Source organism: Cervus elaphus, chromosome 5 (assembly GCF_910594005.1).
Source record: "Cervus elaphus chromosome 5, mCerEla1.1, whole genome shotgun sequence".
NCBI lineage: Eukaryota > Metazoa > Chordata > Mammalia > Artiodactyla > Cervidae > Cervus > Cervus elaphus.
This window is the reverse complement of record NC_057819.1, coordinates 14497019-14509623: the sequence shown is the minus strand read 5'-3', so window position 1 is coordinate 14509623 and position 12605 is coordinate 14497019. Positions and strand designations below refer to the sequence as shown.

The window sequence follows — 12605 nt, the reverse complement described above, 5'->3', positions numbered from 1 at the left end:
TTGTTAAGGTTTAAGTAAACTTGACAAATGTAAACATTTAGTCGGACACAGGAACGTGTTTCAGGGTCACTAAGTGGCAGGACCTGTTATTCCAACTTCACAACCCACCACTCGATTCAGATTGACAAGTCAGAAACTGCTGTTCTAACTTTTTTGTATGCACCTTTCCGGACTGACCATTCAGCACAGGGGCACGTTTGTAGGACTACAGTTAGCTTCGAACATATTGACGTCTAAGCCCTCTGCGATCCAGCCCGGTTTCTCTTTCTTCAGACTTGTTTCTAATTAGTCCCCAGGAAGACAAGCTGGGAAACCTTTTCAGTTTGCTTTCTCAGTAGTCTCTTGGCCTGAGAGCAAACCCAGGAAATTTCTAGAGGAAGCGTACAGCAGGGTGTTCCTGCCTGTGTACCCTGGGATACACAATCAGACCCCCGTGCTGTTGATTCTCAAAAGCTTGTCTCTTCCTGGACCGGGGCGGCTGCATTGCTGGAATAAGATGAGGTCATAACTTTCCCAGTGTAACCTTCCCTGCGGTTTCGGTAAATGCTCCAGTCTCCAGACACAGCTCAGTACTTCACACACTGTTACAACACACATTTCCATAGAGCAGACAAAATAAATGCATCTCCATCCACCCATTATTCCAGGAGTGGTCAAGGTTAACGGCCCGAGAAACCACCTCCAACCAACCAACTGCTCTTATCAATGTGATTAATCCACTCAGCAGCCCTTTTTATGCCAATAAATAATAGATTCCAGTTTAATCCCCTGTAAATCTGAACCAAAAGTAGAAGAGAGAGGGAATGAGCAATGCCCTGAGAAGCCAGACTCGGGAGGACAAGTGGGGTAGTTCTCCAGGAGTAAGCTGAGATTCCTAAACCAAGAGCCATGTAGACCTACTGCCACTGAAATATGCACACATAAGCAAAACATCACCCGAGTCTTCAAAGGCTGTAAAGACCTCTAGAAGCCTGTTCATGGATACAGGCATTCCCTTGTCCTTAAAATTCAAGTCAAGGCACCATGAGGATGTTACTGCATCTGAGAAAGAGACGCCCCAACAGCCCCACTATGACACTGAACAACCTGCTGTTCTTTTTTATAGGTGATTGTTTTTTTTTTAATTTTATTTATTTGGCTGCATGGGGTCTCAGCTGAGGCATGTGGGAACTTGGTTGCATCACGTGGGATCACTTGTTGCGGAGCACAGACTCCCTGGTTGTGGCCATGTGCAGGTTCAGTTGTTATGGCATATGGGCCCAGCTGCTCCATAGCATGTGGATCTTAGTTCCCCAAGCAGGGATTGAACCTGTGTCCCCTGCATCGCAAGGCAGATTCTCAACCAGTGGACCACCAGGGAAGTCCCAACTTGTTGTTCTAATAGCAACAGAAAGGGGTTTACATGAAGAAGATGAGACTGAGGGTCAAGAAGAACCTCTGGCTCCATGCCCTACTCCTGACTTCAACGTGCTCATTTGTTTAAAATAAAGACTGAGCTGGCATTTTTGTCTCATGGAGGCCTAGGTGCTTCCAAGAAAGCAGATGACCCCAAAGCAGGGTCAGAGAGGATCGTGGCTATGATAGGAGCCCATGTGCTGCAGAATACACAGGCTTGTTAAAAAAAAAAATAGCTCAGTTAAATTGCTCCTATGAGCCAGGTGCTGCACAAAACACGGTTCCACACACCATCTTGTTTAATCCTCTCAGTGGGTGAGTGAAGTGGGTGTGGCAATTCCTTGCCCAGAGGTGACACCTGAGGATGAGATCAGTGAGGTCACCCCTCCAAGGGCTTGCAGGAGGGTGGAGAGGCTGGGATTTGAATCTGGGGGAGCACAGGCTCTGGGCACATTGCCTGGATTCATATCCTGACACCATGCTTCGCACTGGCTGTATGGCCTTAGGCAGAAACCTTACATCTTAGCCAAGAAAATTCTGGGCCACTGTTTTCCTCATTGGAAAAATAAGTTAAGTGTGATTCTGCCTGCCTCCCAAGTTGCTGGGATAGATCTCCAAGATGAGCTGTGAAATGGGTCCAGCACGGTACCGGACACATTGAGTGCTCAGCAGGTATCAGAAGGCACTGGGGATGATGGTGGTGAAACCCACGCAGCCACCCAGAAGTGCCACGGGGGTGGCCTTAACCATGAGGGTGGGCTGGAAATGAGTTAACTGAATGTCAGGAGGGTAAGGGGACTGGGTTAGGGGCATGAGAGGAGAGGCTGCTCTTAGAAGGGAGAAGGATGGCACATCTGGGGAGCTGCCAGGGTAGGAGGCAGAAGAATGACTCCCAAAGGTGTACCTGTCCTAATTCCCGCAGCCTGTGAATCTGTTCAGTTCCATGTTGATAAAGGCTGCAGGTGGAATTAAGATTGCTAATCAGCTGACCCTGTGTTGGGGAGAGTTTCCTCGATTATCCAGGGGGTTGGTCCAAAAAAAAGTGGAAGAGGGAGACAGAAGAGCAGAGTCAGAAGGGGGATGTGTCTATGAAAGGATGTTCACAGAGATGCAATGTGGTTGCCTCAAAGGAGAAGGGGCCAGGAGCCAATGAATGTGAGTGACCTCTAGGACCTGGAAAAGGCGAGGAAAGAGACTGTCCTCTGAACCCTCCAGAAGGAAGACAGGCCTGGTGGACACCTTGATCTTAGGTTAGAGGGACCCACTTCAGACTTCTGACCTATAGAACCATGAGGAACCCATTTGTGCAGTTTTAAGCCACTGAGTTTGTGGTCATTTGTTATAGCAGCGCTGGGAGGTTGATTTGCCAGGTGACTCACCTTTAGAGAGACCTGTTCCCGGAGCGTGGAGTTGGCATAGGCGAAGGTGCTGGCCATTCCGATGCACACGGCAATGCCTGCGGGGCAGAGGAGGGGCCGAGACCACCCACTTAGATGCATCAGGCTTGGCCTGGCTTACTAGGGACACAGAACTCACACCTGCTCCCCTCAGAGTCAGCACACTAACCACAGAGGAGAGTGAAAATCCCATCTCTGGGGCATTTGGGCTGCCATGTATATTGCTGGGAACCTCAAGGCCCCTGACTTAGGGATGGGATTGAGGCCACTGGGGAGAGGGTATTTTATAGGACCAGTTAGTATGGGCTGTGCAGTCTGGTAAGATCTGGGTTCAAATCTCAGTTCTGCCACCTCCTCTCTGTGTGAGCTTGGACTAGTTACTGCACCTCTCTGAGCCCAGTTTCCTCATCTGTAAAAACAGAATAATAACAGAACTGAACTCAAGGAGGGATACTGCTTACGGTGCACAATCTCTAGCAGTTTGTGGTTGTCGTTCAGTCACGAGGTCGTGTCTCACTCTTCACAACCCCATGGACTGCAGCACGCCAGGCTTCCCCATTCTTTACTAACTCCGGGAGTTTGCTCAGACTTATTTCCATTGAGTCAGTGATGCTATCTAACCACCTCATCCTCAGCTAGCCCCTTCTTTTGCCTTCAGTCTTTCCTAGCATCAGGGTCTTTTCCAATGAGCTGGCTCTTTGCATCAGGTAGCCAAAGTATTTCTATTTTCAAAAAGAATCTGAAGCATGTTATTTGTAATAAAAACATATGTAGCAAAAGACCACAGCACCATAAGAAATGGAAGTTTTATGTTAAAAGGGAAAAGAGTTCCTAGCTGACAGGAAAACATGACCTTTGGAGAGGGGGGGGAAAGAATAGAGTTTTATTCCACAATTTGCTAAGCTACAATCAGAATTCTCCCTGAAAAGGGATTTTCAAATCCTACTTTTCGTTCCTTGTGGACAGGATTCTGCTTTTACACAATGTACACAATTTCCCATGCTTGCCGTTCACTTTTACTTTTTAAATAGTGCATGTATTTCATGCATGCTTCCAGATCTACTTTATAAAAGATGAGTTGCTTTATTGAAAACATGTAAAATCAAAATCAGTAACCCCACAATCCCTTCTTATACTCTCTGATCAACTGAACAAACCTGACAGCTGAGAAAGAATATGACCAAACTTGGGAATAAAACTTGGTGGTGAGTTTGCTGGAATTCAGGGTAAGAAGAAACAGGCCAGCTTCTATTTCTAGGAATAAAATGGAAGGTGGAGAAGGGCACGGCAACTCACTCCAGTATTCTTGCCTGGAGAATCCCATGGACAGAGGAGTCGGTGGGCTATGCAGTCCATGGGGCTGCAAAGAGTCAGACATGACTGAGTGCCCAGCACTCTCCCTTCCTTTCATGAAAAGGTAGAGGTGTATAGTACACTCTTTACCTACATTAGGAGAAAGAGGGGTGGAGAAAGCAGGGGCCTGCAAGGGCTGAGGCTCAGTAGCTTGCAAAGTTTAGAAGCAAGGGGCAGAACTTCCTGCTTGAGGCTTTGTCTACAACACCTGGGGAAAGGGTTCAGGCACGCAAGGAGGGGACCGGCCCCACTGCCACAGGAGCCCTAGTCCAGCTGGCGCTAGACTTGGAAGGAGGTGCTGAAGGGCCCAGAACCCAGTGCATACACAGATTATAAAAAACAAAAAAAGCTACCATTTTTTTAATTGGTCAAAAAGGAAAAAAAAAAAAGAAGGGACTGATATGGTAGCATCCCAAAAAGGAAGGAGTGATCTGGGTCAGCTGGAACATACCAGAAAGGGGCAAATAAGACACAAATGATGGCCTAACCTCTTCTAGATATTTCTTGTGGGATGTACTAGGCTATGAGATAATTTGTACTGCAATTTCTACCATAAGATGAAAACAATAGCCTAAAACTCTCCAGGGCACAGCAACATCATGATCTAATACCAGTAACAGAAATTAATAACAGTGGACCAGAGACCACGTTTATTGAATGTTAACTATGCTAAGTACTTCATAAATCATTATTTTGCTTCCTAGCAATAATAGGCTGTATTTATTGAGCACTTGCTATGTGCAGGATTCCACATTAAATATTTTACAGGTACTAACAATGAATATAATAAAGACAATCATTTACAGTTGCACAGCACTTATTCTCTGCCAGGCACTGACCTAAGGGCTTAACAAGTGTTTACTCATTTAACCTTACTCAATCTTATGAAGGCAGAAGCTGTACATAAAATAGTATCTGCAACATACCATTATAGTATATGTGTATCTATGATACCTCTATAATAGCATATGAAATAGTACAGCTGTCCCCAGCCTTTCTGGTACCAGGGACTGACTTCATGGAAGATAATTTTTCAACAGGTCAGGGATGGGGGGAATGGTTTCAGGGTGATTCAAGCACATAACATTTATTACGCACTTTACTTCTAATCTAATGCTGCTGCTGAGCTGACAGGAGGTACTGTTCCACGGCCTGGAGGTTGGGGACCCCTGAATAGTACAAATACTATTTTAAACCCCCATTTTAGGGATGACGGGACTAAAGCACAGAGAGGAGGTTAAATAACGTTCCCAGCATCACACAGTTAGGAAGGGGCAGAACTCAGGTTCAGACCGGAGCAGTCTGAACTCCTTGATGCCTTCAAGTCACCCAACCAGCTGAGGGAGTTTCTATCATAATTCTCGCTGGACAGATGAGGAAACCGAGGCTCAGAGAAGGTGAGTACCTTGCCCCAGGTCACACAGCTAGTAGACCAGGATTTGAACCCAGGTCTGAAGTGGGATCCTGGCCTTTTAAGGACTTTGCGCCATAAGGACCTCTACTACCTGCCCTTGGCACTTGGGATGGAGACCCCCAACCCCTTGGGTAAAGTGGCAGGCTTTGACCACTGCATCCCCACACCCCCACCTCTCCCCACCCCCCACACACACTCACCGAGCTTATGCTGGAAGCACAATTTGGCCAGGAGGATGAGGATGAAGGGCAGCCCTTTCTGGAGCCAGCAGATCACGGCCTTCAGCTCGGACAAGGCCGGGGCGGGTGTCCCGGGCTGCTCATCACCCACCTCGTCCGAGTGTGAGCGGTGGTCCCCACCCACGTGCTGCAGCAGGGAGCCCCCGCGGTGGCTGCCGTGGTGGAAGTGGTGGTGGGGCTGGCGATGGTGGTGGTAGGCGCCCCCCTCGCCGCGGCCCCCGCCTTCCTCCCTGGACGCCGGCATCTGCAGGAACACGTCCCCACCGCCGGCCGCGGCCCCCAGGACCAGGCTGGATGGGAACGGGGTGGTGGGGAGGCTGCCTGCCGGGAGGCCGGATAAGCCTGAGAAGAGCGCTGGTGGGGAGGCTGCTTCTGCCTTCAGACTCTCAAAGACGCCGCCTTCGTCCACACTCGCCTCGGAGCTGAGCGCTTGGCTGCGATTTCTGGACCAGAAAGGAGGAGGAAGTCCCACCAAGTCAGGCAGTGGAGGATGGGGGGCAAATGACAGTATCAATAATGTTACGGGCTGAATTGTGCCCCCTCCCCTGGGAAAATCCTACATTGACACCCTAACCCTCAGTATCTCAGCATGCGGCTGTTTTTGAAGAACGGTTTTTGCAGAGGTGATTAAGTTAAAAGGAGATTATTAGGGCCAGCCCTTGTCCAGGTTCACTGGTGGCTCAGATGGGAAAGAATCTGCCTGCAATGCAGGACACTGGGGTTTGATCCCTGGGTGGGGAAGATCCCCCTGGAGAAGGGCGTGGCAACCCACTCCACCACTCTTGCCTAGGCAATCCCATAGACAGAGGAGCCTGGCGGTCTATAGTCCATGGGGTTGCGAAGAGTTGGACATGACTGAGCGACCGACAGTTTAATCCAATATGACTTGTCCTTACAAGAGGAAATCTGGAGACAGACACAAGAGAGGGTGGATGATATGACGACACAGGGAGGAGGTGGCCATCTGCAAGCCACCAAGGAGGGCCTCAGAAGAAACCAACCCTAATGACACCCTGACCTTGGACTTCCAGCCTCCAGAACTGTGAGAAAATAAATTTCTGTCATTTAAGCCACCTAGTCTACAACACCTTGTCATGGCCAGCCCTCGCAAATTAATACAAGTAATAATAGCAATAGGGTTATAATCTTTATTGAAAATTTACTATGTGCCAGATACTTTTTCCAAGTGCTTTTAATTAAATTTACTCATTAAGTCTTCCTATCAACCCCTGTGAACTAGGTACTAATAACACCCCCATCTTACAGATCAAGAAACTGAGGCACAGAAAAAAGTAACTTGTCTAAAGTCACACAGCTGTTAAGTGGTGGAATAGGGGAGATTCAAACCCAGAAGGCTACCTCTGGAGTCTGCTTTCTTGACCACTTTACTTCACTGAAAAGGGAGCACAGGGTTCTATGATTCGAGAATAACCTCAGGAACTCAGGTTCCCCTGGCTCTGTCATCTCCAAGTTCAATGATTCCCAGTTCCCAAGAGGATCCACCTTGGTAACAGCTGGTATTTGGAGGACAGCAGAGAGTAATGGGAAGAAGATTTAATTGGAGAAGCCCACATGCGAACCCTAGCTCCACCCTTCCTAGGGATCTTAACAAGCCTACACTCAGTTTTCTCACCTAGAAAATGGGTATAAACACTGTTCATGCATAGAATTCCTGGGGATCAAATTTAGAATGCCCCTTTCAATATATCTGACACTAAGTAAATGGGAACCCTTGTCTCTATCCCCATGCAAAACCTCCAGGGCCAACTGCCATTTCTAGTTCCAAGCACAGCCTCTTATATTGGAATCAGATAAAGGATGATGATGCTCTTTCAGAGCCACTGCCAGAGGAGCAGAGAGCCTAGAGTTACTCTTCCAAGGATGGAGAGCCTTGAACTGGGTGCCCTTTCCCATAAACACCAGGCTCCAGAGCCCTGGATGTCCTGTCTTCTCTTGGGCTTGTCCTTTTCAAATGTAATCAGTCTACAGAACAGGTGGGGCTGATTAGTTTAATGTGCTGCATCAGTGGGAGGGGCAAAGAGCCACCCTTTCCTCCTCCTCTCACCCCAGAAGAGGGCCCCCAAGGCACCTCCACAAACCCCTTCAGTATACCCAAAACATCCCGAGTTTACTCCAAGTGAGAGCTGAGTTCCACTCATCCTCTGGACTCCACAACCCAAGGCATACAGTAGGTGCTTAATAAATTCATGGCAGCTATCATCCAGGCACAAAATGGCCCCTGAGGGAGGCTCCAGGGAAGGTTTTACACTGCCTTCACACTTGACCTTATATAAACTATCCCCAACTCAGAGAACAGAATGAATAAAAAAAAAAAAAACAAACCAATATATATTCAATTATTTCACTATCCCACTAAAAGCGTTTCCCATTCTAAACGCCCTCCTGCAGTCTCAGATAAATCCCATAGATAGGGACTAATATCATTCCCATTTTATAGATAAAGAAACAGAGTCTCTTAGCACAGCACAGCACACAGACTTAGTCTCAGAGAAATGAACTTGCTGGACAGCCTGGATTATCTCTGGCCCTGAACTCCAATCTCTCACTACCCAAGGGCTTCCTACTGGAGGGCCTTTGCCAAGTCCAGCCCCTTCACTGGCTGGCCCCCACCCCCGCCTGGTCCTACCAGGTAACCTGCTGATCCATCAGATTTCAGCTAAACATCTCTCTTGCTCGGTGGAGCTTTGCCCACCTCCCAGACAATGACAGTCTCCTTGCTCTCTGTCCTCACTGTACCCTAACCTCCTCTGTATGGGGCTGATCATAGTTATTTTACTCCTTACCTGGGACTCTCAGCCCTGTGTGTACATTATAATCATTCAGGGGAGTTTTTGAAAAATACAGGCCTTGGACCTAGTGTTGACCAACTGAATCAAAAATCTTTGGAGTTGGACAGTATACCACAAGTTAGAACACAGTACACTGATTTGTTTACATGGCCTGTTCTCCTACTAGACTGTAAGCTCCTTGAGGCCACACACTGTATCTGATTCACTTCTTTATTCTCAGTGCCCAGCCAGCGGCCTAGACCACAGCAGGTGCCTAGGACGTTAGAAGATGAAACAGCTAGATAAAGCCTAATCAATGAAAAAGAAACACTTAGAAGTATACAAATTCATTAAAGTTATATTAATTCTAACTTGAAAAAAAAATCTCTGAGGTTGGGCCGCAGTACCTCTATTCCCTCAGAGCCCCCAGGTGATTATAACATGTACTCAGCACTGAGAATGGTACTTCAGACTGGGCCCTGCTCCATAAGGTTAAAGACCATGACTGTCTGCCCTCCACTGGATTGCCATGACCCAGCACAATGAACCTGGCACATAGAATATGCTCAATAAATATTACTTGAAATAATGAATAAGTACACTAAAGGCTTTGAAAGGCTCTGAGAAGGCCTGCAATTGAAAAAATTTGTTTAAACTTTGTTTAACAAATTGGAAAAACTTTGTTTAAACCTAGTGTTTCCCAAACTTATTTGATTACGGGATTATTTTCCTCCACAGAAAACCTACTCACATCTTGAAGAACATCTGTGAAACCCGGCAGGGGAGATACTGATCTGCAGAAATCTTGGGGCTGGCCTCACCGGCCTTACAAACTTGACCTGGGCATAAGTTATTATAAACCACCAACTTTATGCCCAGGCAAGGGAGGGAACTTGAAGATGGCTACCTATTCCCCCACCTCCCATGGCCCATCCCTGGTAGCTCCAAAAGCCCAGGAAATGTATGGTCCTAGTTTCTTGAGCTTGGGATGATGATAAAGATAATAATAATAATAACAATAACTAACACTATGGCTATGATCCTCAAGGGGCCTTCAGCTTTTTCTGCACTTTAAGAAGCTGAACTGAGAAAGCAGGAGTCCTGGCAGGTGCCCACAGCGGCCACCCTCTCCCCCGCCACCCCAGGGGCCCTGGAAAACCTCTTGCCCGCCTTGAGCTCGCCAGCACTCTAAGCTCACTGGCTCAGGGGACCTCTAGTGCAACCAGGGAAGGCGCAACCCACCAAGGGCCTTTTTATAGCTGGCCTCCCTTCCCTGGGCCTTTCCCCAGCATGCAGTTGAGATTTCAGCCTAAATGAGAAAGAATAACCCTCGGGGAGAGCAGAGGCTGAGCTTCCAACTTAACCACTTAAAGGCTAGAATGTGAAGCAACCTGGAAGGATGGTGAACCCACCAAAATAGGAGACAGCTGAAATGTAGAGTCTCAAAGCACTTACTTTGCAGAGGTCAAATTGACTGGGGCCTGAATCTCAGCCCTGCCACTTCTTGTCTGTGTGACTTCGGGTATCTTACTTACCTTCTCTGAGCCCCAGTTTCCTCATTTATAAAATGGTGATAAACAGTCCTGACTTCCACAGGCTAATATGAGGGTGACATAAGAAAGTACATGGGTTATAGTGGCCATTACTTTTCCAGTGTCATCTCTCCCCCCAAAGATCTCACCATTCATTTGAAAGCAGAGAGCAGTTCCGTCTCTGGAGGCTGGAAAAAGCTCCAATGGCACAGCTTATCAAACATCCCTGGTGCTGTGTTTATGTATTTTCACTCATTCACAAGCAACCCTGAGTTTTATTATCTGCCATTTATAGATGGGGACACTAGAGGTGAAGGTGCTTGCCAAGGGCACTGAAGTGGGAAGTGACTGATGTGGGATTCTGTCGAAGGGTTATCTGACTAAAGGAGTTTTTCCTCAGAGAACAGGGAGGCTTCATGCAAAACTCAACACTGGCACTGGTGAGTACTTTGTGATTTTGCTGTGAACCTCAGAGTCACAGGGGACTTGAAATAGGAAAAGCTTGGTTGCCAGCTTCTTGGGTGTATGTTCCAGCATGGTGAGAGGGCTGGGGCCGGGAGACTGTCACAACCTGAGAACAGGGCCCCATGGTCTGTACTCTTTTTGGCTTAAGTAGGTAGAAATCCTAGTTCATTAGTGTTTTAACTGTTGTTTTCTTAGGTTCTGTATTTGTCTATTTGGCATCTACTCATTTTGGGGCTTCCCTGGTGGCTCAGACGGTAAAGAATCTGCATGCAACGCAGGAGACCTGGGTTCGATCTCTGGGTCAGGAAGATCCCCCTGGAGAAGGAAATGGCAACCCACTCCAGTATTCTTGCCTGGAGAACTCTACACATAGAGAAACCTGGCAGGCTACAGTCACTGGGGTCGCAAAGAGTCAGACATGACTGAGTGACTAACACTTTCACACACACATTACAGGATCAAACTAATGGCCAAACTTGTTTACAGCTTCCCTGTGACCTAGAGCCTATATCCCCAACCATCTCCTTTATCTAATTCACATTCTCAGCCAATATTTCCTCTGCTTCAAATCACCCAGGGCCAGGTACCAGACAGCTAGAGACCACTCCTATAACCTAGAGGCCACCAACATTATTCAAACTAGTCAACGCTAAGCTGTTTCCTTTGCCCTGCTTTACTTTGTGTGGAAAACACAATAAACGCTGTGACCTATGCTTTCCCTCTGCTCCTTTCTGTCTCCTGGCTGACCCTGGTGCTTCCCCGTGTGGCCCTGCGTAGGATGGGATGCCCTCTTCTCTTGGGAAGTGCAAGCAATAAAAATCTTCTTTCAAGGTCATCAGCCTCTCCATGTTCCCACCCAGACACCTCTATAAATTAAAATCCCCTGGGTGCAATCATTGATACAGTTAGTCAAGTGGACCACTGGCTGCACGGGCTTTGAGAATTACCGTAAGAGCAACAGCAAGCTGTTGTGTGTTGAGGATATGAGGTCATCTTTGTGCAAAGCAGTTTCCGATCCCTCCTCCACCCTTCTGACAAGTAGCCCCGAGGAGCAGGTAGTACTCAATCCAGTTTTGGGTTGTCCCGACCACCTGAAGCTTAGAGCCTCGGATGGAATGAGAGTGATGCCTACCTTTCAGGTGGAACGTTTTCTGTGTTGCTGCTGTGGCGTCTCTGCATTTTCCTTAAGACCTAAAAGTCAACACAGGCATGAACTAGAGTCTCCCAACATTCCCAGTGCCTAGATTGCCATGGTAACTATAAATAAGTACTACTCATATCTTATATCCCTAGAGCTTTCTGACATTTCGCAAACTAGGTTTCAGTCTGTTATGTCATTCAACCCTCAAATCAACATTCTGTCCCATGAGGAAAGTGTCATTCATGGATGAGGAGGATGAGACTTGAAGGTGGAGGAAGTCTTCATATGAGAGAAGAAAGAAGTGAACTATAAAGCAAAGAGGTGCTGGAGGAGGTGCAGTAGACAGACATTTTGGAAACACAGATCCTGGACTGCTGCCACCTTTAATTTGCTGTGTGACCGTGGACAAGTCAGTAACCTCTTGGTGGCCTCAGAGTCCCCATGGGTTCAAAGAGAGAGGGGTGGAGTGTCTGAACCCAGAGCTTCCTTCCAGCCCTCACATTTGGTAAAGTGGTAATGAAGATGTGAATTCCCATGCAGACACGTCACCTGGTTCACTGTGAGGAACCACATGGACTTCAGAACTCCATGTTGACGACACCTCAGATGGGCATTCAGGGTTCCAGGTAGGGATGTGACCACTGGATTCCAGAGAAAGCAGATCTCTCCCTCTTCCTTCTCTTCGAAGGGACACACAGGTCACAGGAGCTTACCAGAGACTCCAAATCCTGGATGGCACAGAACACTTAAGTGACTAGTTCATGGAATACCTTGAGCCTAAGAAGTCTTGGGGCTTCATGGGGAGCTATAAGCAGATGGTTCTGTTGCCTCCTTATCCCTTGTTAGCCTCCCATTGATCCCTCATTGGTATTCCTGAGGA

The 12605-nt window shown here is 47.6% G+C and overlaps 1 protein-coding gene across 5 annotated transcripts in view; it reads right to left on the bottom strand.

The window, feature by feature from the left end:
* RNFT2 (ring finger protein, transmembrane 2) overlaps nt 1-12605 on the bottom strand; it is a 64151-nt gene that overhangs the window by 48410 nt on the left and 3136 nt on the right. For 4 of the 5 annotated variants that reach the window (XM_043901744.1, XM_043901748.1, XM_043901747.1 and 1 more), the window contains exons 2-5: nt 12275-12453; nt 11717-11775; nt 5760-6241; nt 2775-2851 (exon numbers count right to left, since the gene is read on the bottom strand). In XM_043901744.1, the coding sequence (XP_043757679.1) occupies nt 2775-2851; nt 5760-6241; nt 11717-11775; nt 12275-12298 (642 nt within the window). In that variant the 5' untranslated portion in view covers nt 12299-12453. The remainder of the gene's footprint in view (nt 1-2774; nt 2852-5759; nt 6242-11716; nt 11776-12274; nt 12454-12605) is intronic. The other variant, XM_043901749.1, reaches the window with a different exon arrangement.